We start from the raw sequence: 27,136 nt of genomic DNA, 5'->3' as shown, positions 1-27,136 counted from the left end.
TGCAAAATCACTGAAAACAACAGTAACACACAATTCAATTAATAAAAACAACAAAATAGTGGGTAAAATGAGCGAAATATTATTACTGCGCTCTAATAATACATGTGCAAACCTGACAAACCAATCTTTCGACGCTACGACGCGAGCCATGCTTGGGGCATGCGGAGCCAGCGAAATATGAACCGGGACGATCTGAGTTGTGTTTTTGCAGCCAGCTGCACGTTATTTTTGGCACATCGCCACTACCAAAAGTATGTGGCACTTCTTTTCTTAGAACTTAGGCACAGTTGTATGTATCGTTTTGTATCGTTATTTTAACATTCGTATCGATAAATCGTATCGTATCAAAATATCGCAATATGGATATCGATGTATCGTTTCAGCCTTAACTGTATATGTCTACAAGTCTGAAAGTCATTTGCTGTCAGGAATGTATGTTTTCTTTAGAAACTATTGGTTTAATTACATATTCCTTAAATGTTGAATTCCTCATTCTGTACGTCAAAATGAAATGTTTAAAAGTCTGCATACTCACTCTTTGAGGATCGATGGAACTCTTGAATACTCCATCTTTTGCCTTGATGACAGCTCCCCTAATGCGATGGTTGATATTTACAAAAGACCTACCAAAGTCTTTGCTAGAAGTGCAAATAAAAATCAACACAGCACTTATTAAAACTACCCACAAGACTTTACTTTTTTTTAAACAGGTATCGCCAAAACAAAAGGCTAAGCACCACTCAAGGTGTGGTTTACAAACTAGAAAGAACAACTAGAGGTCTATGTCTGTTTGCAACAGAACATAGGGCTTTTCCGCATTATGATTTTTTTTAATCAATTATATGCCCTGAATATGTATGAACATAAAATCTGTCAAAGTTAGCCGAAAATCGGCTAAAACGGTCACTGTGGACAGGATTTGACCTCGGCAATACGATGTATGTGCGTGTGTACATGGTCTTTGCTTGGACAAAGAGTGATCTAAATGAATTACTGGCAAAAAGTCGAAAATGCACTTTGAAAATCGACAATTTTTTTTTAATTTTTGATGAAATCATCGTGACGTCACTTCGGACTTTGCATACTAGTACGATTATCTACCTACCCACCAAGTTTCATGACAATTGGACCTTTCCTTATATGAGTTTTGAAAAATCGCATTTTGATGACGTCATATTAATGACGTCACACATTTTTGAAGTTTTGTGCGAATACCTATTACCTAACAGACCAAATGCATAAAAGAATTTTGCATTTTGCATGTTGCGTTCGGGAGATATGGCTAAGGGTCCAAAAATCAAATATTCATATAAAACATCAGGATGACGTCATCATGACGTCACCTCATTTTTAATCTATAACACATCCTGGTATAGCCACATACCAAGTTTCAACCCAATCGGACTTACATTTCTGTAGATATAAGACTTCACAATATGCACGTACATTTTTAAAAATAAAAAAAAAATTAGGTGATGACGTCATCGTGACGTCATAGTCTTGTCATAATTTTTGTATGAGGGTCTTCCTTGGCTGTAACTTTGATGACGATTCCAGATCGCCAAGTTATAAAAATGGTGAATTGAAAACGTGTACAAAGTCAATGGGTTAAAAATCCCACAGCAGAAAAACTGCACCTTTAAATACGTGATTTGCCTTTAAACTGAAACATTTTTATAAAATGTTACTTGCTATTCTAACTCTTAGGAATATTTTCAATCAAATGACAGGCGTAAAAACATACGATTTCTTTTTCCTTCTCATAGTAATTCTCGGCCGAAGTTCAGAACTACTCAGTAAGATATATCAGTGTTGTATAGGGAAAGACTTGTGGAGAAAGCTGTGTACAAAGTATATGAGAATAATTAATTATTCATAAATCCATAATAAATCACTTGATGACGTCACCATGACGTCACTCTTCGGGACACATCTTGGCTATAGGGACTATGCTTATGCCAACTGTCAGTGATGTCTGACAAAGATTAATGCCAAAAGTTCTATAATACGTCCCTGTCTATGCGCATGCATGAACATAAAATCTGTCAAAGTTAGCCGAAAATCGGCTAAAACGGTCACTGTGGACAGGATTTAAACTCAGCAACACGTGCGCTGCAGGCTGACTGACATTCGATGTATGTGCCTATGTACATGTACAACGTACGTGCATGTACATGTACACATTGTGGACGTCCTGTGCATGTTTTAAAGCAGAGGTATTGTCAACCTGAAGTTTTAAGCGTGCGCAGGGCATGTCCGAGTTTGCTTATTGCCTCGAAGCTTTGAAATGTTTTAGACCTACCCTTAAATCGACAATTTAAGTAAAAACTAATTTAAAAACTGCCATGGTTGATTTTTCAGGAATTTTCAAAAGAAAAAGAGTCTTTTCATTATAACTTCCGGTTTGATGACGTCATCTGCCTAAAACTTCGCACACGTCTTAAAGGGGTCAAGGTCATCATATACACCAATATTTAGGCGATTCCGACAAACTTCGCCACAGACATCTATTCAAAATACATTTTTGAAAATTCTCAACCTGTCGCTAGAGGGCGCTCGAAGATTGCATGACGTCATCGGTAGATGATTTGAAGAATACTATCGGCCAAGAGACTAACACCGTTAAAAGCAAGTTCATATCTATTACCACTTTTAAATAATAAGCCACTTCCGGTTTTGGCCTTTTTCGACCGGAAGCAAGGGTCACGTGATTTCACGCACACTGAATGAAATAAAGACCTCAACCTACTCTACCACTTGCCGGCAACAGAATGCTGCGGACGCGTACGGTTGATTTCTTATGCATTTTTAAATATTAAAAGTGCCACAATTTAATTGCCTATAAATTAACACGGGATGACGTCATCATGACGTCATCATTCCACAATGTTGTTTGAATTAGGGTCTTTGCTTGGATAAAGATTGGTGTAAATGAATAACTGGCAAAGAGTCGAAAATGCCCTGTGAAAAGCGACAATTTTTTTTAATTTCTGTGTACAAAGTCTATGGGAAAAATTAAATATTCAAAAATCTATAATAAATTAGTCGATGACGTCACCATGACGTCAATCTTCGGGACACATCTTTGCTATAGAGACTATGCTTATGCCAACTTTGAATGATGTCTGACAAAGATTAATGCCAAAAGTGGCGTGTAGAAAAAACGTGTACAAAGTCTATGGGCTTTTGGGAAAAAAAGAAGAAGAGGAAGAAGAAGAAGAAGAAGAAGAAGAAGAAAGAAAAAAAATCAGAACAAAAAGAAAGGCTTTTCCGCAATAATGCGGAAAAGCCAAAAACGAACAAAAGAAGTCATAGTGGCAAGGCAATATATGTGTAGTTCTTTTTAAGCGTGAAAGAAGTGTGGGTAGAAGTGTAGGTAGAAGAGAATCCAATTGTAGAGAATCAAAATGTACGGAGTTCCAGAGAGAGAAAGAAATCAGGGAAAAGTTGACAAGTATCTCATCATACTAACCTTTGAAACTGTCACAGTGAATGTATGTGACCAGATAGTCAGTAGAATGCTTGAAAGGTCAGTCAAGGGGGACTAGTACATGTAAATCTTAAAATGTCTACATCAATTGTTTAAATAGTATTCTTAGATCAAAAATAAACTTGTCCTTTTGTGAAGAAGGCAATCTTGAAAAGAAAATGCAAGGAAAAAGAAGAAAAAAAATCTTGAAAGAAATGAAAAATTTACTGACCTTATCCAAAGCTGAGATTGTTCAGAAAAGAAAGTGTATTCCATGGTTGATAATGCCATCAGCTCCTGGAAGGCAAGCATGACAAAATAAATAATTCAACACTTGGATAATTTTGTAGAAGGCATAATTTTGTTTTTCTCATACATGTCATATGAAAGAAATTTCAATATTAAAAGGGAACAAATGCGTGTTTGGCCGGTTTAATGTTTAAGACCAGTTGGAGTCTGGATGCTGATAATTACCCGAGCCGAAGGTCTAAAAATTAAAAAAATTTGGTCCAAAAGTCAAAACAAGTCAACAATTATACATTTCCAATGATTTTGTTCAACAAGTTTGTACTTCATGTTTTTCGAAACACCCCTCGGGGAATGTTTTACGTCCCTCTCGCGAAAAGTCGCGAACAACTCTTTATATGGAGGAGTCGTCATCCTGCACAATGTGGCGCAGAAAGCAGCTGTGCCGGTATACATGTATTGTGAATTTAGGACTGTGAAATACTGACTCACCGGGAGTACCGTATGTGCATGCCTACGTGAGGATTGCAAACGTTCACACAATAAAACGTTAAAGGCACAATTCCAGTGACACTGGAAAAGTGTTTAAAACCAACCAGCCAGTGCTTATCAACCAGTGCTTATCAATACCGCAAACAATAATGGTACTACACAAGTGTGAGGTGACACAAAATACTGCTGTGCATTCGTCACAAGTTTTTGCAAGGTCAGAGTTCCAACCAACAAAGATTTTATCACCAGTCTACTCAGCTAATGTCAAAGATCGTTCAAGACCATTTTCTACTTCAATTTCATCAGAGTTGTGGAGTTATTTTGTGAAATTCATCTTGGATTTCTTGCTTCTCTGAACTGAAAAGTGAAGCCATTTTGCATCATGACCAGTGAACCATGAGTACCAGATGCCATTGTTGCGATGGCTGTTTATCTCACTAAGCTGCAACTGCTGGCCACACTGCTATTGATTAAGCCTGTTGCGGCCGCGGAGGCCAAGAACCGGTTCCATTTTATCGGGTCAGGTACCCGTAACCGAATTTATAAATTTGGACGCAACGTCCGAGACAAAAAAAACCACAAGTACATGCATTCAAATATCACTAACAGAAGATTTACAAAGTTCAGAGTGAGTTTACCGACGATTCCAAAACTCCATTTTGCGGTTTATATTTTGTTTTCAGTTTTATTTAGACCATCTTTGATGCGTCTCCAGAAGTCCGAAATTGGCGAAACACGATAGTATCAACCCATTGTTTGTGTTTGTAATAAAGCTTCTTGTAGCCGCTAGCCAGGAAATCAACTTCTCTGATGCGCCGCAGATGGCGGGTAGTACCCATAACAAGTCCGTAACCTAAGATTTACAAAGTTCAAAGTGAATTACCAACCATTCAAAAAACTCCATCTTGCGGTTTTTAGTTTGTATTCAGTTTTGTTGACTATCTTTGAAGTTTGAATTGATGCGTCTCCAGAAGCACGAAAGTTGACCCATTGTATGTGTTTTTAATAAGTTTCTCGTAGCGGGCCGCCAGGAAATGATCTTCTTTGATGCACCGCAGATGGCGGAATAAACAAACGATACTAAGTGATTGGCGTTTTAATTGCAGTCACGCACAATAAAAAAAGATGACAAAATGTAAGCCCAAGTTACTTTGCTGTGTCTGTGTGATTATTTCTTGTCCCTGACATTCCCTGTCTCATAACCTTGCTGTCCGGTGATCATCATGCCACGTTCAGGAAGTAGCCACGTTTGGTCACATTTTGAGAAAAAGTCAAAACTGTTTGTAAATTAATTGTTTTTTTGGGGGGAGGGCTTTTACGGGTACCCGGGTACCCGACCTTGACCGGGAAAGGGTACCAGTTCCAGTCAAAACCGTAAACAAACAGGCCTACTATTGATATTCATCAGCTGTGGTCATGGAGATCCCTTTGTTCCTTCTGGATCAACTGTCAAAGCCAGGACTGGACATGCCATGTACCATGGGCAGAGAATTCTGTACTACAGTAATTCCCACTGTACCTTCCAATTTCAAATCATCAGGTCAGGAGACATTCAACCAAATCCAGGTCCTTGACCAGCCCCATGACCTTTACAATTCTACCATTTTAAACTGTGTCCTGCTAAATGCCCGCAGTGTGGTCAACAAAACTCTCAATCTTCAGACAGAACTGACCCTTAACCGCATCGACATCGCTTGCATAACTGAAACCTGGCTATGCCTTGACATCATGGACTCCGAAATTTTGGACACCTCACAGCACCAATTATTCAGGCGCGACAGAAATCGCAATGGGGGTGGTGTGCTCTTTGCATGCAACTCAAATCTAATGCCATCACGACAAGATGAATTTGAGCCCTCTTCCGACATCCAAGCCAACTTCAAAGAATGTGAACTCATCTGGGTCCAAGTCATTCTTCCACACAACAAGGGCAAACTACTCATCGGGACTTGCTATCGACCTCCATCCTCAACAACAGGATTTGATGAAGCACTTTCCTTCTCGATCAACCGCATCCTTCCCTGCTCACACCAATTTCAAGCAATCCTCCTTCTCGGTGACTTTAATTTACAAATACCCTGCTCGGCATCCTCTGATGAACACAACCCCCCATCTCTCAACACTCGCTCCGCTGCTGCTCTTAACATCATTGAATCCCTGAACATGTCTCAACTGGTCTCCTTCCCTACAAGACAAAATCCACATGGTGACGATTCCATGTTGGAACTCATTTTCTGTAATGACCCAAGCTGGACTCAGAATATCCACAAAGAACCTGGTCTGGGCAACAGTGACCATGACTCTGTTCACTTCCAGATTTGCACAACATCCAAATACCAGTTTCTCCGCCGTACCTTCCACCAATTCCACAAGGTCGACAAACATGATTTTCAGATGACCCTACAATGTATTCCGTGGCAGCTGTTCTTTGAAGATGACGTAGACGAGACATGGGACACTTGTGACACTTGTCACTTGTCCATGCGGCAGTGAAGGATGTCGTTCCCATCGCCACCTCCAAAGGACACCGCCGGTCCCCATGGATTACAAGTGACATAGTCAAAGCGGCGTGAAGAAAGAACCGAGCATATGGACGTGCTGTGAAGAACAAGAACAATGCCAACTTATGGGACAAATACAAAGAATTAAGATCGCTGGTTAATCAATTGACAAGGAATTCCTACAATGATTATGTTCATAGTTTAGCTCTAGATTGTAAAGACAACCCCAAGCATTTTTGGTCTTTTGTTAACGGTAAGAGGAAGCACCAATCAATACAACTTTTAATTGCAACAACCAAACCTTCTGTGATCCAAGTGCAATTGCTAATGCTTTCAATGTGAATTTCCAAAGTAACTTTTCTCCACAGCAATCCACTGCCCATCCTGGTATTAGCCCTCTCCATAATTTTCATGTTTCTCAAGCAGATGTTATGAAGGCCATCGATAAACTTAATCCATCCAAACCCCCCTCCCCCCCCCCCCCCCCCCCCGGCTTGGATGGCATATCTCCAAAAATTCTAAAACTAGCTGGCACTTCAATTGTTCCAACATTAACTAACATATTTAATCTTAGTCTTTCAACTAGTGTAGTTCCCCACACCTGGAAACAGGCGAATGTTGTTCCTTTGTTGAAACACGGCGATAAATCTCACATTGTTAATTATAGACCTATTTCCCTTGCTTCTGTTCCTTGTAAAATGCTTGAAGGTTTTATAAGCAAGAAACTACTGGTACTTGACCATTCTTCTCAGCATCATATCATCCCCGACTCCCAACATGGATTTCAGCCCAGACGTTCCTGTACTACTCAGTTAACCACCCACTTTGACACCCGAGCTCTTGATGTTTCCAATCCTCCTGGAATTGATGTAATCTTTCTTGACTGGTCTAAAGCCTGTGACAAGTGTGACCATTCAATCCTCCTTCATAAGTTACACCAATAAAACACACTTTCATGGATCAGTAATTTTCTTTCCAACAGAGAACAGCGTGCAGGGGTGGATCCAGGATTTTCCAAAAGGGGAGGGTGTGAAATATTTGAAACCTGTGCGGGAAGTTATGATGTGACACACCAGCTCGCGAAGCCACGGCGTGGGGTTCGGGGCCCGCCTAAGGGCCCCGAAACATTTTGAACTTTAGAAGCTCTCTGGTGCATTTTAGAAAAAATTTGGGGATCTCTGGGGTAGATTTTTCCTCAAAATTCAGAGGAGATTTATTTTTGTTTTAAAATAAATATTGAATAATCATTTTAAAAAAACATTACAACTTCCTAAACTGGAAAAGTATATGGATTCAAGTTGAGAAATGAGTCAGAAGAACCAACAAAATCTGATTCCTATCACATTCCTATCGCGCCGAGTTATCGAGACTGTCCATCAAAACTTTTTGATAAAAATTTGCCTTACCCTATTCTGTTCGTGCCAAGTGTTCTAGACTTGCTGGCTTCATACGGTGCACTGTAAAATAAAAAAAATGCTGAAGTTCTTCTCAAATTATATCGTTCTCTCTGCAGGCCCATCTTGGAATACGCCGCGCCGGTTTGGCTACTTCACCAGAAGAACCACATCCAATGCCTTGAGGCAATTCAACGTTGCTTCACTAAATCTTGCTTCCATTACAATGTTGCTATTTCTCTTTCCTATGAACAACGCCTGTCCAAACTTCACTTGCCTCCCCTCTACAACAGACTTGTATACCTCAGTGCTTCCTTTGTCATTAAATGTCTCTACAATCACATTTCTGTTTCTTCACATTTTCTCCCACAAGCCAACACTAGGAAAACCCACCCCCTCCTCTTCAAACATCAGTACAGCCGGACAAACTGTGTCAAATTTTCTTTGTTCACCCTCTTTCCCAGGTTTTTTAATTCACTTTCCACCGTTGTTAGAGACCTTTGCCTGGAACGTTCCCCCAAACCTCTCATCAATTCTTTACGTGATCATCTGTTCAGTCTAGACCCCATCTCTCATGCATTCTAGAGTTTTCCTCCCAAGATATTTTTATCCTGACTTCATGTTTTCATAAATCAAATTTCTCCGGCTCAACAAATTCCTTTCACTGCATATTATTATTATTAATTATTATTATAATAATGATTTGGACATACATGTAGCATGTATGCCAGCTGTTCTTTTATTTATTTATTTATTTAATTTAATCTTATCTTGTTTTATTTATTTAATTTAATCTTATTTTACTTTATTTCATTTTATTTTATTTTAGTTTATTCTAATTATTTCATTTTATTTTTATTCTATTTAATCTATTTGTTTTATTTGTTTATTTATTTATTTATTTACACTTATTGTGATTTTTAATTTTTAATTGTATTTTTAATTATATTTTGCATAACTGCTTAATTTTATAAATATTTTATTTAATGAATTTTATCCTAAATGTATTAATCACTGTTACCCAATTAGTTTGGAGAGCCCCTCGGCAGAAACTTGTTTCTTTTGGGTAATCCTGCGGGAGCTTTTTGGGTGTCGTTTTCTGTTACGTTTTCTGTTATGTTTACTACTCAGTGTTATTTGTACATGTAATTGTTTTGTCTGTAATTCACTGTTTGTAATATCCCGGAAAATGGAATAAATAAATAAACCTTTTAAGACCGGCCACGTGACGGGCTCTCGACCTATAGGAATGGGTAAACTGTCTTAGGTATTTATGAATGACTGTTAAAACTCAATTTGAGGCCAAATACAAACAATCATCATTGGTGCCATAATGTCGCTGGTATGGCAGAGAATCATGAAATCATTTTACAGACACTTCTCCCCAAACTGATTGCTGCAACACTGTCCAGTAAGGTGTTGCATTATTGGCAATAGCACGGGTTTACCCACTTGTCCCTGTACTGCCCCACAACTGCCCCATTTCTCCATGGTTGTATGGATTCATCAAGAAGTAAATCTAGTGCTGCAACTGATCCTCAAAGTGCGGTTCGGTTCGATTTTTTTTTCTTCGAACTTCGGTTCGGTTTCAGAAGTGCATACATAATCTACATGTCCTTAGTACAATGTATAGGGCTATGTATAAAAACCATAAGCCGTTCCCCTGTTTGAACAAATACATGTATGTGTGTACCGCACAAGTTGAAGGAGGAATCTCATTTTTGTTGTGTAAACAAAATACCGTAATAATTTGAGTTTATGATGTTGGGCATTGTAAATTGCTACATGTTACCTATTGCGGCCCTCAGGCTATCCCGGCCCGGCGAACTACATGTATAGGCCTATATGATCACAATTTTCCGCCACGTGCCGACTTGTTTCCCGACGAGTTCCGTCTGAGCATGCTCCGAGCAGGTCATTTTACTGTACTAAACTTATGAAATCATAAATATTTTTAGCAACAAGCTGACAAATAGCTACCGTACAAAAAAATTCAATTTTTTGATTCATACAATGTTTGTAACTTTCATCAAATTCTCATTCTGTGGACGTATCCATTAATTTTGTAAAGGGGTGCTCCACCCTCTTTTGGAAGATTACATCGTTTTTGGTATAAATTCTTTACGCAAAAAAAATATGTTGCGACGATTAAGAACTTATTCTGAACAAGGGAAAGGTTGCTGACTCCATAAAACGTATTTTTTTAAATTTTGACACGGTGAAAAAACTGAAAATGCTGGTAAATTGTGCCGAGGAAAGCACACCCTTCACTGCAAATGGTTTGGTCCACACAAACTACGTCACGCTGGAATTGAACATGGCAAGGAAGTGGGATATCGGCCGCACTGGCCAAAGAGCATGCTTTTTGAGAGAATTGCAGGTGGGTACGGATATATCCTATTACATGCCTGGCTAGAACATCACAAATAATGAAGATGAATGCGGTGACCTGTCAACATGGTAAATTCAATCATCCGTGCGCTTAAATTTTGCCCTTCCATTGCAAGTTTTAACATTCCTAGCGCTATCAACAAATACTTGCCAAACTCTTCCGAATCGACATTTGGGTTCGGTTCGGTTTGGAAGGCCAAGTTCGGCTATTTTTAGTTCAGTTCGACAGTTCAGCTGCAGACTGCAGCACTACCACGCAATACAAGTACTAATGGGTTAATGAATTATGACATCCAAATAATGTATGAGGAATGGTTCTCACCTTGCCATCTGTTCCAGTCCATATCATTGCCAAATTGAAGTTGCTGTCATTGAACATGTACTGGACAAAAAAAGCAGATTAAAAAAAGGTGTAAAATTTGCATGTTTAACAAATGCAATGGTTGCAGCATGGTATTATGCAGATTTTATGTAGATTGTAAAATGTAACGTTTGAGAATATTTCTCTATTTTAAAAGACCACATATCATAGTGCTGCGCATTTTAAAATAATTTAGTATTTGATCTCCCAACTTGAATTTGATAAAATATTCCAACAGTGACCAAAACAGTTAAATTAGTTTCTATTTAATCAAGTGTCAGATCCAGAACTGTTGTTGATCCGGAACTGTCACACTGAATGTACAGTAGCAGTGTAGGCTATAGCCCCATAAATGTGGCTTAAATACTGGACTTCCTTCGCATTAGTAAGCCACACAAGCGGTATACCAAAATGGGTGCCGGGAAGGTCCCATTGCTGGGGTAGCAGAAAATCAAACAAAAATCGGAACTATTTTGTCACTTTATAATCACCAAAGGCCAATTCTGGCATGACAGAAGGGACAGATTTACACAACCTACATGTATTTTTTTAAAGGCCTGCCACAACCAATGTGTAAGGTGTTACTTTCTTAGTTAGGTACAGTATGTATAAGGTCAAAGTAAACAATCTATATTTCAAATTAAAAAAAAATCCATAAAACTAGAGGATTCAGTGGCTGTATAGTGACAAAGTGAAATCAGATTGACGGATGGGACGGATATTACACTCCATATTTTGAAAATGACTTTTGTTGGAGAAAGTTATCTGGGAAATTTAATGTGTTTTTTTTTTTTTACAATGTAATTCAAAACATTGAAGTGGAATTACCAGGCTCATTAATGTTGTGACAGACGGAACATTTTTATGTTCTGAATAAATGTAGGCACAAGCATTTATTATTTTAAAAAAGGACATGTAGTAGGCCTATACTAAAAACCTGAAGGGTCTCCAAAAATGCAAGTTCAACCTTTTTTTTAACAGGTGATCAAAAAAATGTGACAGACAGGACAAAAATACCTAACAAATGTAGGCACAGCATTTATTACTTTTAAGGGCAAGCAGTATATTAAAAACCACAAAATATAAAGATTGGAGTGGCCCAACTATAGATTGGCCCCATCAACATGATCAATAGCTAATTTCAATGGTCCCAAGTAAAGTCAGACGTGTATCAGAGCTGTAGGGAAAGTTTTATAGATGTACATCAATGTAAACTATAGTTGGGACCTCAAAATAAAAAGATTAGAGTGGCCCAACTATAGATGGGCCCCACCCATAGCTAATTTCAATGATCCCAAGTAAAGTCAGACGTGTATCAGAGATGTTTTATAGTCACAAAGCAATGTACATGTGTAGGGCCAATGATTTTCCGTTTCAGAAAAGTGCAAATTCTGTTTTCAAAAATCCTGAATTCCGTTTCAGGCTGAAAAATTCCGTTTCACATTTATTCAATACAAAAATTGGCATTTTACATATGTATATAATGCATTATACAATGAACACAGACAATAATTCCAAGACGATAATGAAAAAGTCGTTTGGTTGGAGCGCGGGAAAACTGCCCTCAAAAAGATTGCTTTTTTTTATCAACGGCAAATCAATGTACAGACGTAGTATTTAACTTCGCCACAGTCAAGTCGTACATGTATGCACTGCACACAGCCACTGCCACACACGCAAGAAACATGCAATAGCCGTACAGGCCAATCCCATGACGTCACACACATCACTGGCCGAAGCGAAATTCATGTAGGCCTACACCATTTCGTTTTCGGGCTAACGTTAGCGGCAAAATAGGATAGTTTACGGTAGATTTTTTGACCTAAGCATGACATGCATTTCTATAGAGCCAAAGTTATATGTTATACAATTGGTTGACTGACTGCACAGAGAAAAATAAACCTACCGATGGAGCAAAAGAGACCCGCAAGAGCGTGTTGTGAGCGTGATGATTTTCACCCGTGCACTGGCCGACAGCTACGGCGTGCGTCGGGACTGTCACTCCCATGACTACGCGTACTACTACGGTAATGATCTCGTAAGATTTGCTCTGATCTTGAACGTTTTTGTCCCACCAAAAGCGTGATATAAACACCGCTCATTTGTTATATGGCTCGTCTGTTCAATCAATCATCAACCATTCATTTTGTATTCGATAAATTTTATGAAATTATGTTTTTTATGAATGAAATTACAGAAGTTATTTTGTTCAGATTCAAACTCCGTTTTCCGTTTCGAGGGGCAGATTCCGTGAATTCCGTTCCGTTTTCCGGGATTGCGGAAAATCATTGGCCCTACATGTGTAAACTATAGTTAGGACCACACAATTGGAATGGCCCAATCTATATGGCCCAATTATAGATATTGCCCCACCAGAAATGTTTCTTATAAATAACAGAAAAAAAATATTAAAAACAATCAGCAGCAAAAATCAAAACAGGTCGATTGAATTCATACATGTACAACTGACAGCATTCACATCCAATTGTGGCTTAATAGATAATTCATAACAACGACAAAAATATATTAAAAGAAAAAACATCTGACATTGGGAGACCATTCGGTTTATTGGGGGGTGGGGGGATACAAAAGCTCATTAACATTCGATCCCCATCCCATGGTTGACACGTGACGTGTGCTGAACTGAGTTTAAACCATGGAGCTATATTAAATTACTAGAGCGCTAACATCGATGTACAAAGTAATGCCTGATGGGCGCATCCATGTTTGTGCACAAACCTACAGATGGAAATCTCGAAATTTTGTATGGCTTTTGTACAGCTTTATCTGCATTTGTATTCCATACCGGTGCGTCATCGAAGCCGATACGCTCAAAACCGAAATGCACGATCAGCAAATGAGCGTTTCATTTTGCTCTACGCAAACAGCGCAACGTGTGCACGTCTCTCCACTGCAGATGCTTTTCGCCGTGACATTTTTTAACCGTCATGACGCACTTAAGTTGTTTACGTATCTTATACTTGCGCGTCACTTTTAAAATTCAATCCACCTATTTTGCTTGTGTTCTACAAACACGCACATAAATTCAAAATGTCTGCGCCCAGAGCGGCTTCAAAGCATCTCCGCGCGCAAGAATGAGTTAGCGCTCTAGTAAGTTAATATAGCTCTATGGTTTAAACGTTTTTCCTTGTTCAGGGTGGGAGTTCACCGTGTACGGTCCTCCATTTTCCATGGAGGAAGCTCCATTTGGTACTAGTTTATAATAAAGTCAGGTATCGTCCAGCGGAAAACACTCAACGCCTGCGCATGTATACGGCATTTGCCAGACTCCTACAATTTAGCGGTACGCTTGTTGTTGTGGCAGCGCTGCACGCAGCTGGCCCCCTTGACTCCAAACTATAGTTGGGCCAGCCCTAGCCCCATAATTTTGTAGTTAATAATTATGTCTAATTTTCGTGAAATTTCATGTTGAAATTTTGATACACAAACATATGCAACTAATCTGGAAAATTCACGAAAAATAGACATCTGGAAAAGGCAGCACTTTCTAATTAGCTTACAAAGAGGGTGAGTATGCTTCTAAAGCAAAAATAAACTACAAACTAAGCCTAAATGTGAAAATCAAAATTTGACAAAGTTCTACATGTTTTTGTACATGGTGGAAGTGTGGCCTTTATTTACAGAGGTTGTCCAGTAAATTGGCCACATTTATGAGGCTACGCTAGCTGGAATTACCCAGCCCTAAACGTTATTAAAACAGTATTGAGAGTCCCAAATTTTCGGACAAACGCCAAGGGTGCTACACAACTGTTGGTGGTAATCTAATAGGCCTATGTCTTATAATTCAGCCCTATCTTAGAGAGTACAGCACCCTCTGTTGATATGGATTGCCGCCGGCAAACCTTTAGTAAACGTTAGCTTGCTGGCATTACCTCCAGCAATATATCGGTACAACTATAGAATACAGGGCCACTTCACTCTACATCCGCGCCTCCGAGAATTGCGCCCTCTATCGGCGCGCGTCACTGCGACTCCGCGAGCATCACTGCGACTCCGCGACTCCGCGCTTCCGCGACTCCAGTGCCCCGTCGCCCTCCTCCCTTCCTTTGAGAGGAAATTAAAAATGGATATGGATGCTTCGTTCTCAAAAAAATACCGCCGAGAATTGCGCCCTCTATCGGCGGTGCGCGTCTCTGCGACTCCGCTACTCCGCGACTCCAGAGTCCCCCTTCCGCGACTCCGCGACTCCGCGACTCCAGTGCCTCGTCGCCCTCCTCCCTTCCTTTGCGAGAAAAATAAAAATGGATATGGATGCTTCGTTCTCAAAAAAATACCGCCGAGAATTGCAACCTCTATTGATGGCGCGCATCCCTGCGACTCCGCGACTCCAGTGCCCCGCGTCTCTGCAAACTCCGCGCCTCCGCGACTCCAGTGCCTCGTCGCCCTCCTCCCTTCCTTTGCGAGGAAATTAAAAATGGATATGGATGCTTCGTTCTCAAAAAATACCGCTGAGAATTGCGCCCTCTATTGGCGGCGTGCGTCTCTGCGACTCCGCGTCTCTGCGACTCCGCGCCTCCGTGTCTCTGTGCCCCGACACATTTACAAGCGCGCCCTTCCTTCCGATCATTGATGAGAAGACAAGTGCATTCGCTGTACTTAGCGCTTTTTGCAGGTTTGCATATTATTATATTGTAGCCTATTACTCCTATCCTCACATCGCCGGCCTCGATCCACGCCTCCAAGCAGACAAAAAAACGTTGCTCCGGCGTGGCCCTGCATTCTATAGTTGCTCCAATATATCTAGGCTAGCCCCACTAGTGTGGCCGTCGGTATGCTGCGCTGAACCTAAGGCCACACACCGTGGTCCGCGCACTACTGAGGACGTTTTCATAAAATTTGCAGGGAATTTCTTACATATGGTTGTATGCTACGATGTCCCATCTATCACTTCTAGGATGCTTAGGTGTAATGATGTTCAATTTTCCAAGATATTCTTGAATCTTTCTGGAGCCCATATGCACTCGTGAAACGTCCGGTGATGGCAGCCATTTTGAATGTGACAAGAGATGACCTCAAGCTGTGACGTCGCGTTTATGCAAATTGCTTGTCGAGCGAGGGCGTGAGTTGCAAATGCGACGGCTGTTACCTGTACCATGCATTTATCGTCTGGGGGCCACGTGCACTGATCTCTATTCAGGATCTACGGCCACACTAGTGGGGCTATATCTAGGCCTACTATCTTTTTTTTATATCAATTTGAAAAGGAAGATTTATACAACACAAAAGACAGGACAATTCGGGAAAGTTAGTGGGCAATCTCTATTCCGAAGGAGAAACATGGTAAGTACTGCGATAATACTAGGGCAACCCATCCTACTATTACTTAATTATAATACTACTAGTACTTACAAAGCTTGTATGCTTGGAATTAGACAGTGCTGCCATCTGTTGATCAGGGATACGACATTCTGAATCCTGGGTAGCCACATCAACCGGGTTAGATGCTACATCTCTCACTTGTCTGCGTTTACTTTTCACCTGTAGACGATTTCTTACATGTCTTTTGTGCTTAACGTTTGTCATGTTTCTTGTAGAAGAAAAGTCATTCTGACTGTACATCCCATCAATGCTTGTTGTGAATGTTGACTTCTTCATGTTCATGTTGATGTGGTTTCGTCGTACATGTAAGTTCATTTCCTTCGCACTTTCAGAGTACGTTAAATTTGCAAATAACAGCATAAACACAGAAAAACTTACATAACTTAGTATGCTTGATCGGTTAGCCATTTTGAAGCCTATTTCTTACCCAGCCATGCCACGAACCATCCACGCGGACTCTGGCGCTAGCGCTGTATGTACACGATCCTTGCTTTGCTACCAATAGTACCCCGGGTGACCGTAAGGTCATGACATAATTCTGCTAAATGCACTTCAAGAATCTGTCAGATTTGTCAAAAATCTGCCAAATTCCCCAGAACTACTCGAAAGTCTAAATACACTATAAACACTTAAAATCACATGCAGATGTTGTAATGTTGCCTTAACTAATGTTCAAATTATATCATAAACAATCTGTAACCACATAAAGATAATATGAAATTTCGTAAATTTCAGGCAATTAACATGCAGTTGCGTCACAACGAAATCCGGTTCCCAGTGAACCTCAGCATCTAGACCAGGCAACCTGTCTTATTTTGCAAGGGTTTGTTTGAAAAGATTGAAGCTTTTGTAAATAAATGTACCATTTTTTGGCAAATTTGCTGTTTATCTCTGTCAAATAACCATTTTGGCAGAATTCTGCCAGATATCTTGCCAAAAAATCCATTCTGTCAAATTTTCTGTCAAACTCCTTTTTTAACCAAAAATCTGTCAAAGTTAGCCGAAAATAGGCTAAAACGGTCACTGTGCATGTGCCACTGGCCAGGCCCGGCCAAAAGTATGTAGAGGGCGCTATACAACCATGTATGCGGCATAATAAAACCATATCATCATCTGCGTCAAATGTCCTCCTCTGCTCCCTGTCTGATGCCACGTGCCAGGTGTGTCGATCTTTGACGTTGACCCCCGTGGTTGTCAGGTCCTTGTTTTTTTCTATTCAGCCACGTGGTTCGTTGTCCCCCTCTTGGCAGCTTGTTCTTGCGGATTGCCTCTAGAAGTGTTTGCTTGGCAGGAAGGGATTGGGACTGTGTCTGCGTGTAGTAACTCAGTGTGATCCTGAAGAGTGAATGGTGTCTCGGGTGTTTCTGGGTCAAGTTGTCTCAGTGCTTTTGCCACTGGTATAGAGTGAAGAGAATGGGACCTAGGCAGTCTCCTTGACGCACGCCAATGTTGGTTTTGAAGGGCTTACCCAAGATAGTTCCCACTCTGACTTGTAATCGAACGTCTCTAAGCAAGATTGCCAGTAGGCCTAAGTGGAGTTCTATCGGCTGTGATGGCCTTCTCTGCTAAGAACTTTAAGGCAAAGACCTGCTCAGTGGTGCCTCTGCCGTGTCGATAGGCTGCTTGGGAAGCTAGTATGTGGTCGTCTAATCTGTCGGCGATTCTCTTCGTCAAACAAATGGCCATTAGGCCCCCCAAAAAATTAAAATAATAGTCGGTCTCTGGTCAGACCGAAGTTCCGGAATTGATGCGGCGACGCGTTGTTTTTTTTGGGGGGGAGGCGTTTTGTTTTTTTTCAAGCTTGAATTGTATAGACAAGGTGGGTACTATTTTGCTTTTTTGTGTCCTCATTATACATTGGTGTCCTCCATAATTTGCCTTGGTGCCCTTTAACATTTGCCTTGGTGCAATTTCCCCATTCCTTGGTGCTCCTTGGTACACAAATTTGAGGAGGTGCGGCAATAGAGGGCGCTGTTGTAGTTTCCGTTTTAAGGGTGCATACCTGCAAATAAACTCCCATAGACACTAGTGCTAAATGCCCATACTTCAAAATTCTTTTAAAAATACTCAAAACTCTCACAGGTATTCAAGCTGCACAGAAAAATGATGATCAATGTGTCATCTTTCAATTTCTTTTCAATTTATGGTGGGTTGACCATTGACTTTTCGAGATATTATCACGCAAAGAAGACGACCCCTATTTTCCCCAAAGCGGAAAAGTAGCCATCTTGAAAAACGATCCCTCCACAACATGGCAAAATAGCGCCACTTTCGAGCCCAATATCATCCAAAATGCTCAGAATTGGAAGCCCCAAGTCCGGGCCAGAGGTTCACTACCATATCTCTTCAATTCCCCAATTTTACGGCGCTCAGAACTCTCTAATATTGAATATTTTGAGGGTATAACTTTTATTCATGAGCTTGGCGGATCGATTTACCGGTGTGTACCCTTAATTTGAAGAAGAAAAAAAAGGTTGACGCGCATGATTAAAATCGACGCGCGCGCTGACCAGAGACCGAGTATTTTTTTTGGGGGGGGGGCTTTATGATTTTCCGGATAATGGTCAGGAGAACGATTGGCCTTATGTTTACTGAGGGTCCCTTTGGTTTGCCTGGCTTAGGAAGAGGAACGAGAATACCTTCTTTGAATAAAACCTAGACACGACATGAAAACTGCGCGTAAATCGAAGCCACATGCATGATAATGGACCGATCCAGTAAGCACCGCCCCATGGTATTCTGACCAATCACAGCCGTGATTTATGTCCGACGTGCGTGCACAAACGTCCGACATGCGTGCACGCGCGTATGATACGCGCGGCAGGAAAATGCAGTGTGGCATTGGAGAGCAGCACGTGTTAATTTGCCCACGTGCGCAGTGGGCGGGGCTTACTGGATCGGTCCATTCGCGTTGCGCGTCAGGCCGCGTGACGCAGCCCTTTTGCTCACAGAATTCACAATAAAAGCAGATAGGCCTAATGTCGTTTATTATTACTGACATACAGATCCTAGTCATTTGATTGGTGGAACTCACATCACGTGACATTCGGCTCAAAAGTACTATCCGCCCCTATCCGCCCATGGGGAATGGGAAATATTATACAACACCTGAATAAATCCCCGTCATCTGATTGGTGGAACTTTGATCACACGTCATTGAATTATTCGTACAAACGCACGGCGCGCGCGTGGCGCGCAGCGCACAGTGCAATGGAAGTTCCGCTATTGCACTGTGAATAGAACTTCCATTGCACTGTGTCACTGCTGTTGGTGGTGGCGCTGTTTTAAATCGGGATAAATAGACCGCTTGCAGACGCGATCGATAATTGACGCGCGAAGGTGCACGACGCCATGTTATGGGACAAAATGTGCATGGATAGATATACGCCTGTCCCACAACATGGCGTCGCTCGCCTTCTCGCGTCGATTATCGAACGCATCTGCAAGCGGTCTATTGAATATGATTGTTCTCAACCTGTTGAACAGTGTGCATTAATATATTATAAATATGATGAACTTGTCGAACTTTTAATAAGTTTTTACCTGAATAAATTGGCTATTAAAAGTCAACCAATCAGATGACAAGGATTTATTCAGGTGTTATATAAACAAATAATGAATGTTTCACGTTCGTGCAATGGAAAGAATAATTTCATTTGGTGACAGATGAGATGTTCCATTCCACTCGGCTTCGCCTTGTGGAATGGAACATTCCATCTGTCACCTCATGAAATTATTCTTACCATTGCACTCACAAAAGTATTTGTATATTATACAACACCTGAATAAATCCCCGTCATCTGATTGGTGGATTGTTGATCACATGTCATTGAATTATTCGTACCAACGCACGGCGCGCGCGTGGCGCACAGCGCTCAGTGCAATGGAAGTTCGGTTGCACGCTGAATAGAACTTCCATTGCACAGTGTCACTGCTGCTGGTGGTGGCGCTGTTTTAAAGTGGAGATGAATTAAATATGATTGTTCTCAACCTGTTGAACAGTTTGCATTAATATATTATAAATATGATGAACTTGTCGAACTTTTAATAAGTTTTTACCTGAATAAATTGGCTATTAAAAGTCAACCAATCAGATGACAAGGATTTATCAGGTGTTATATAAAACGAATAATGAATGTTTCACGTTCGTGCAATGGAAAGAATAATTTCATTCGGTAACAGATGAAATGTTCCATTCCACTCGGCTCGCCTCGTGGAATGAAACATTTCATCTGTCACCTCATGAAATTATTCTTACCATTGCACTCACAAACATTTATTATTTGTGTACTATTCGCAGCCGGTGTAGCATGAGTTTAGGTTTTATAAAATATGGACTCATTGGTGGTATTGCGCATGCTTATGCATAGAAAGTTAGGAGAGGGACCGGTCACTTTTCAAAGGGAAAAAGAGTCCGATTTTCATACGAGTCCGATTTTCATATGACACCGGGCTGCGATATTTGTTTACTATCTGGGGCACTTTTTGCGCTTTCCGATGGAGCATGGTTTATAATGACCAGGCTTGAGAGGAGTTATCGTTTTCAACTTGGTACGGATTTCGGACTTTATTTCCCTTTAAGAAAAGAAAAAGGAAATTGCTGCTATACAAGTAGTATCCGACTGAAAAATATCGAATAATAAGATAAAACTTAAATTGTTGAAAAAAGAGCAAAATCTGAAAGGTGCAGAGCAAGGAATCGAACTCAGGACCCAGCATGCCTAACCACTACGCAACGGCGATGCTCTAACAAACTCCGCAACTCAAGCCTAGACTCCATGGGCGCGCGCGTGCGCGTTCCTTCACTAACCCCTGGCCGTGATGTACACGTAAACATCATCTAGGCGTATACGTCAAGTAGATCTGACATCGCGCACTCTGTAAGTGTCCTCCTCTGCTCCCTGTCTGATGCCACGTGCCAGGTGTGTCGATCTTTGATGTTGACCCCCGTGGTTGTCAGGTCCTTGTTTACTCTCTTCAGCCACGTGGTTCGTTGTCCCCTCTTGTAAGCTTGTTCTTCAAATTAGGTTTTGCCCTTCACCGACGTTCAAACACTGTATACTCAGTGTGTCACCTCCCGAGTGAAAATTGGGAAAAAAATCACTTGAGTGGGACTCGAACCCACGACCCGCCCTCTAGTGCAGACGTCTTACCACTCGACCACCGAGCCAACGGGACCGGTTGGCTGGTTCGAATCTGATGTACAATAGCAGCGGGTACCGCATGAACTATTATAAGATGGAATTTTGCGTCGGGGTGATATAAATCAAATTAGGTTTTGCCCTTCTGTATCTGTATCTGTATCAGTTGCTCCAGCTTAACGGTAGAATCCGCATCCCGCTAGAGTTGGGGCGGCTGTGCTGGAGCTAATTTACTTGAGTTTTGGTTCCCTCCCCGATGACGTGGTTTACTAAGGCTTGTTTAAACTGGTTTAAGTCGGGTATGGTGGTGATATATGTGTTTGGCAGGTCGTTCCAGATGGGGATCGTTGACGGGTAGAAACTGGTGCTGTAGAGCTTGGATTTAGCGTTGGGTCGGTGGTATGAAAACTGGTGCGAGCTCCTAAGGCTTTTTGTTTTGGGCCTAAGGTCGTGTTTGACTTCAACGAGGTTGTGAGAGATCTTGTACATCATGATTAGTCTAGCTATGGAGCGACGTGTTTCTAGTAGAGGCCAACCAAGCTGGTTCAACATATCTGTGACACTGGCAAGCCTGGTGAAGCTGTTAAAGTTTTTTTTTCTTCCTCAGTGAAGGTGGCCCAGCTGCAGACACCATACTCTAGTTTTGGGCGGGCGAGAGACTGGTAAAGTTGGGATTTAACCTTTCTGCTACAGGATTTGAATTTTCGTCTGGTGATGCCAATGGTCTGCCTAGCGTTGTTGGTAATTTTGTTGATGTGAGACGACCAGCTACAGTCAGAACTCAGGATGAGGCCAAGATATGGGTGATTGGTAGAAGTTTGGAGAGGTCTCTGGTTGATTTTATACGTACTGATGAGTGGTTCTTTTTTTTGGTGGTGATATGCATGACAAAGCATTTGTCTGAATTGAATTTCATTTCCCATTCACTCTCCTCCCATCTGCACAGAGCATCCAAATCGTTTTGCAGGGATGTAGCATAAGGTAGCAGACCAGTAAATAAACTTCCATAGACCCCAATGGTAAATGCTCCCACTTCAAAAATTCGGGAAAAATACTCACAACTCTCCAAGGTGTTCGAGACACACATCAAATTAAAGCTTATTTCATCATCTTTCATTTTCTGTTCAATTTACGGGGGGTCAACTGATGACTTTTAGGAGAAATTTCAATCTGAAGACGATCACCCCTGAAAATAGTCCTGAAGCCCATCGCCATTTTGAAAAACGATGCCTACACTCCATTGCAAAATAGAGCGCTTTAAGGGTCCAAATTACATCCAAATTACACAGAACTGCAAGCTCCCAGTCCTGTGCACGGCTTCCACCCATAATTTTTTTACAAACCCTCAAGTTAATGGCCCACACCATGCTCAAATACCGAAGATTTTGAGGGCATGCCAATCGCGATTTGGCCGGCGCAGGCAATTTCGGACCGATTTACTGGTCTGCACCCATAAGATGTTTCTTCTACTTCTCTGTAAAGTATGGCGTCATCAGCGAACAGTCTGGTTTTCGAAGGAACATAATGAAGGGATGTCATTAACGTAGAGGAGAAACAGCAGGGGTCCCAAGACAGTGCCCTGGGGGACTCCAGATAGAACTTCAGCTGTTGTAGAACTTTTACCCTTCAGGACGACTTGCTGGGTACGTGTTGTAAGGAAAGTTGAGATCCACTTGTGCACATTACCGGTGAGTCCATACTAGTGCCTCAGTTTGGTGAGAAGCCTCTGATGTGGGACGCGATTGAACGCTTTCGAGAAATGAAGTAATATTGCGTCAACCTGCTTGCCTTTCTCGATTGATTTAGCTATGTCATCAACGGTAGTGAGGAGTTGAGTGTCACACCCTCTGCTTTTCTAAACCCATGTTGGCAGTCTGTCAGAATCTGGTACCGCTCAATGTGGAACATTATATGACGATGGATGACATGCTCAAGACATGACACCACAGATGTTAGTGATATGGGGCGGTAGTTACTGGGGTCACTTTTACTGCCTTTTTTGAAGACAGGAGACACATTGGCTGTAGTCCAGTCATCTGGGAGGTCACCAGATTTTAAAGATTGGTTAAACAGCGCTGCTAGTAGTGGTGCCAACTCCACGCTGCATTCTTTAAGGATTTTGTTAGGAATGTTATCTGGTCCCGAAGCCTTGGAGGGGTTCAAATCATGAAGAAGTTTCTCGATACCCTCAGCCACGATCTCAAGTGATTCAATGTCTGGAACAGACTGCTGTAGATTAGGGAGGCTGGATGTGTTGTCCTTGGTGAAAACTGATTCGAAGAAGGAGTTGAGGATGTTTGCCTTCCCAACTATGTCCGTGAAACAGTGTCAGTGCCATTCTTCAGTGGATGGACGCCTACATATTTTCGGTTCGTTTTGATTTGACATATTTCCAGAACTTGTTGGGGTTGTGTTGGAGATCTTCCTCAAGCATACTGGAGATATATTGCTGTTGAGCTCTGTTGAGGTTTCTTTTATACATTTTCCTTGTGCTTCTGAACAATTTGAAGTCCTCAGCAGAGTTAATTTTCTTCTGTTTATTATCATAAACGTTGAAGCTTTCTGCTTTGACGACGGAGCGCAGGAGAAAACCAAGGCAATTTAAATCTCGTAGAAGAGTATACTTGGATGGAATGAACTTTTCAGTAAGTGCGTTGAGGGTGTCCCTCAGAACAATCCAATTTTCATTAACTGTCCTTAGATTCAATTCATGGAGGAAATTTTCACCACAGTTCTTCAATGATCATTACGGAGGTCTTCAAACTTCCCTTTTTTTTGTACAGGAAGAATTTGCGACGAACTGGTTTGGTAGTTACACATCCAGCGTTAATCAGAATTGTCACCATGCTGTGATCTCCACAACCAAGAAGCACCCTGGTGGATTCAACGATGGTGGGGTTGTTTGTCATAAACAAGTCAAGAATACTTTCCATCCGGGTGGGCTCAAGAACAAATTGGTCTAAGTTGAAGGAGTTACAAATGACAACTAACTTCCTGCACTGAGCTGAAACCTGGGCGCCAACCTTAACCAACCTTTCGTCCCAATCGATGTCTTTCAAGTTGAAATCTCCTCCCAACCAAATTTCACCTTTTCCTTTGGTTAATTGATGGAGCTTTGAGAGAGATGTATCAAGTCTATCAATTGGTTCATGAGAGGAGTCTGGGTTGTAGAAAGCCCCCACGTACACCTTCGTCTTAGGTCCACATTCAACGCGAACCCAGATACATTCGGCGTCAAAATGTAATTCATCCACTAGATGACAGGAGAGGTTTTTGACAGCTATCAAGACACCTCCGTAGCCATCATTACGATCTTTTCTAAAGACAGCGTACTCTGGTGGGAAAAGCTCAGAGGGCGCTGTTTGAGCTGTTTGAGCTGCTGCCACACCTATTTTCTGCTCTGAATTGCCTCCCATTTTTTACGGTTTGTACATTGTATTATAGTTTTAAATTTGTACTAAGCATTTATTGAGAAGTAGTGATTTCAGAGGACCGGATGACATGTTCACATTGCTTGGACATTTCCAGGAATTTTGACGAAGATCGTAGCTACTTTTCTGACTTGGAACTTCATACTCCTATACGTAAGCAGCCTATTACATGTGTAGAGTCAATGGGACAGTGATGCCCCTTGTGTTTGTGCGTTCAATGTATTTGAGCAGATTCCCATTTGTGTGAGCAGCCTTCCCAGAACGTGGAGAGTCGCCATTGTCATCCAAGTGCTTTAGACTTTTGTATACTAATTATGCCACCACTAATCCAATACACCAGTTCAGAACTATTTTCTCTGAGGCATGCTTCTAGTGCTAAATGTATTGAACCATGTCTTTTTCCAAACTCTGAAGGAATTGGAAATTCTACATCTTCGAAGTCGAAGAGGCGGCCATCACATATACGCTTATCGAGACATACACACGCACATTGCAGAGGAAAGACAAATACCGGTGCGAATAACCAAACCAAAACCAAGAAAGGTGAATAGAAGACCTCGACAATAACAATCTATCAAAGTGGCATTGGAGAAAACTACAGTCACTTTACCGTCAATTTATATGACGAATACACAATCACTGGTCAACAAATTCGACGAATTCATAACTATTGTCAGAGATAATGATTTCGACCTCGTCTCAGTGAGCGAGACGTGGTTCACTGAAGACGTTCCTGAATACGTGTTCAAGATCCCTGGCTACTCCATGTTTACAAAGAGCCGAACCAACAGGCGCGGAGGGGGTGTGGCCCTCTACATAAAAAAAACAACAACATAAACCCTACACCCTTGGCTCGCCTCAATGTCCCTACAGAGCATGAAATTGTATGGGCGCAATTACGCCCTCATCGACTGCCACGAACACTGTCTTCCATTATTGTAGCGTCGGTGTATTCTCCTCTTAACAACCCCAACAGCGAATCCCTTATTCAGCATATGACTCACGCAGTGGACGATATCCTTGCGAGTCATCCTGATGCAGGACTCATCATACTTGGAGATGTTAACCACTTGAATATGACCCCGCTCATCAGTAATCATAGACTGAAACAAATTCTTGATAAAGCTACGCGAAAAGATGCTATCCTTGACAAAATTGTCACCGACCTTCACAAACTATACTCACCTGTGCAACTGTCATCTCCACTCGGCCGTAGTGACCACAGAGGTGTGATATGGGAGCCGAAAAACTACAAAGTGCAACATCGAAACCAGACTCGCCGCAAAACAATCCAACCAATGCGTCAGTCAGACATCAGACGCTTCGGAGATTGGATAGTGCATCATGATTGGTCTGCCGTGACCAAAGCAGTTGGTGTTGAAGCCAAATGTTGGAACTTTTACAAGGATCTCCTTCCTGCTGTACAGTCCTTCTTTCCCACCAGAGAGATCAACATGCATTGTAAGGATAAACCATGGATGTCCCCAATGGTAAAGGAACTGATCCATTCCAGACAAACTGCATTTCATCAGAGTATCACTGAATGGTCTCGTCTGAGAAATCTTGTCCAGAGAGAGATCAACAAATCAAAGGAGGATTACTATAGAAACCGTATTCAAAGACTGAAAACGCAAAATCCAAGTGCATGGTTCAACTTTCTGAAGACCGCAACCACAAATTCGTCACCAAAAACTGAAATCAATGTTCCTGGTGTGGAAGCGACGGATAAACGCAACATTGCCAACGTAATTAAGAAACAATTCATTGATATGTCGTCAGATGTACATCCTCTTGACAACAAGGAGCAGTGGCGTAGCCACCGGGGGGGGGGGGGCCGTGGGGGGCGACCCCCCCCCCCCATGAAACCCCCCCCGTCGCCCCCCCCCCCCCCCAGTCGCCCCCCCCCCCCACTGAGATTTTGAGTTTCTAAAAAATTCTTGAGTTTCTAAAAATTATCATTGATCTAAATCTAAATAGTCGCGAATGATCCACATGATGACCACTGACCGGCGACTGCGGACCAGTAAGCTGACAACCGGCGTGACATAGCCGGGGGGGGGGGGGGGGGGGGGGGGGGGGGGTGGGGGGGGGGGCGATGTCTCCCCCAGTCGCCCCCCCCCCCCCACTGAGATTTTGAGTTTCTAAAAAAGCTATCATTGATCTACATGACGCCATGGGCGTCAATCCTGGGGGAACAGGGGAACTGCCCCCCCCCCCCACTTTTTGAAGGGTGGGGGCAAATATCAAATAAATCTGGGCCCCCCCCCCCCAGATTTTTTAACTCGTGTCTCATTTACAGGGCCCTATTATGTACTACAATGTATCTATTGCTTAGAAAATATTGGTTAAAGTGGTCAGAAATTGCCTCAG

At 41.7% G+C, this 27,136-nt stretch overlaps 1 protein-coding gene across 1 annotated transcript in view; it reads right to left on the bottom strand.

Moving 5' to 3' along the window:
• LOC119741696 (sortilin-like) overlaps positions 1 to 16,700 on the bottom strand; it is a gene marked incomplete at its 3' end in the record, with an annotated part of 113,723 nt that extends 97,023 nt beyond the window's left edge. Inside the window, 4 exon segments of the mRNA XM_038217556.1 lie at positions 536 to 638; positions 3,702 to 3,766; positions 10,816 to 10,875; positions 16,225 to 16,700. Coding sequence (XP_038073484.1) covers positions 536 to 638; positions 3,702 to 3,766; positions 10,816 to 10,875; positions 16,225 to 16,602 — 606 coding nt within the window.
• Between the last annotated feature and the right edge of the window lie 10,436 nt (positions 16,701 to 27,136).

The sequence above is a fragment of the Patiria miniata genome, unplaced genomic scaffold, assembly GCF_015706575.1.
Source record: "Patiria miniata isolate m_02_andy unplaced genomic scaffold, ASM1570657v1 HiC_scaffold_11, whole genome shotgun sequence".
NCBI classification, from domain to species: domain Eukaryota; kingdom Metazoa; phylum Echinodermata; class Asteroidea; order Valvatida; family Asterinidae; genus Patiria; species Patiria miniata.
The sequence above is the reverse complement of the archived record's forward strand: the minus strand, read 5'-3'. Positions and strand labels throughout refer to the sequence as shown.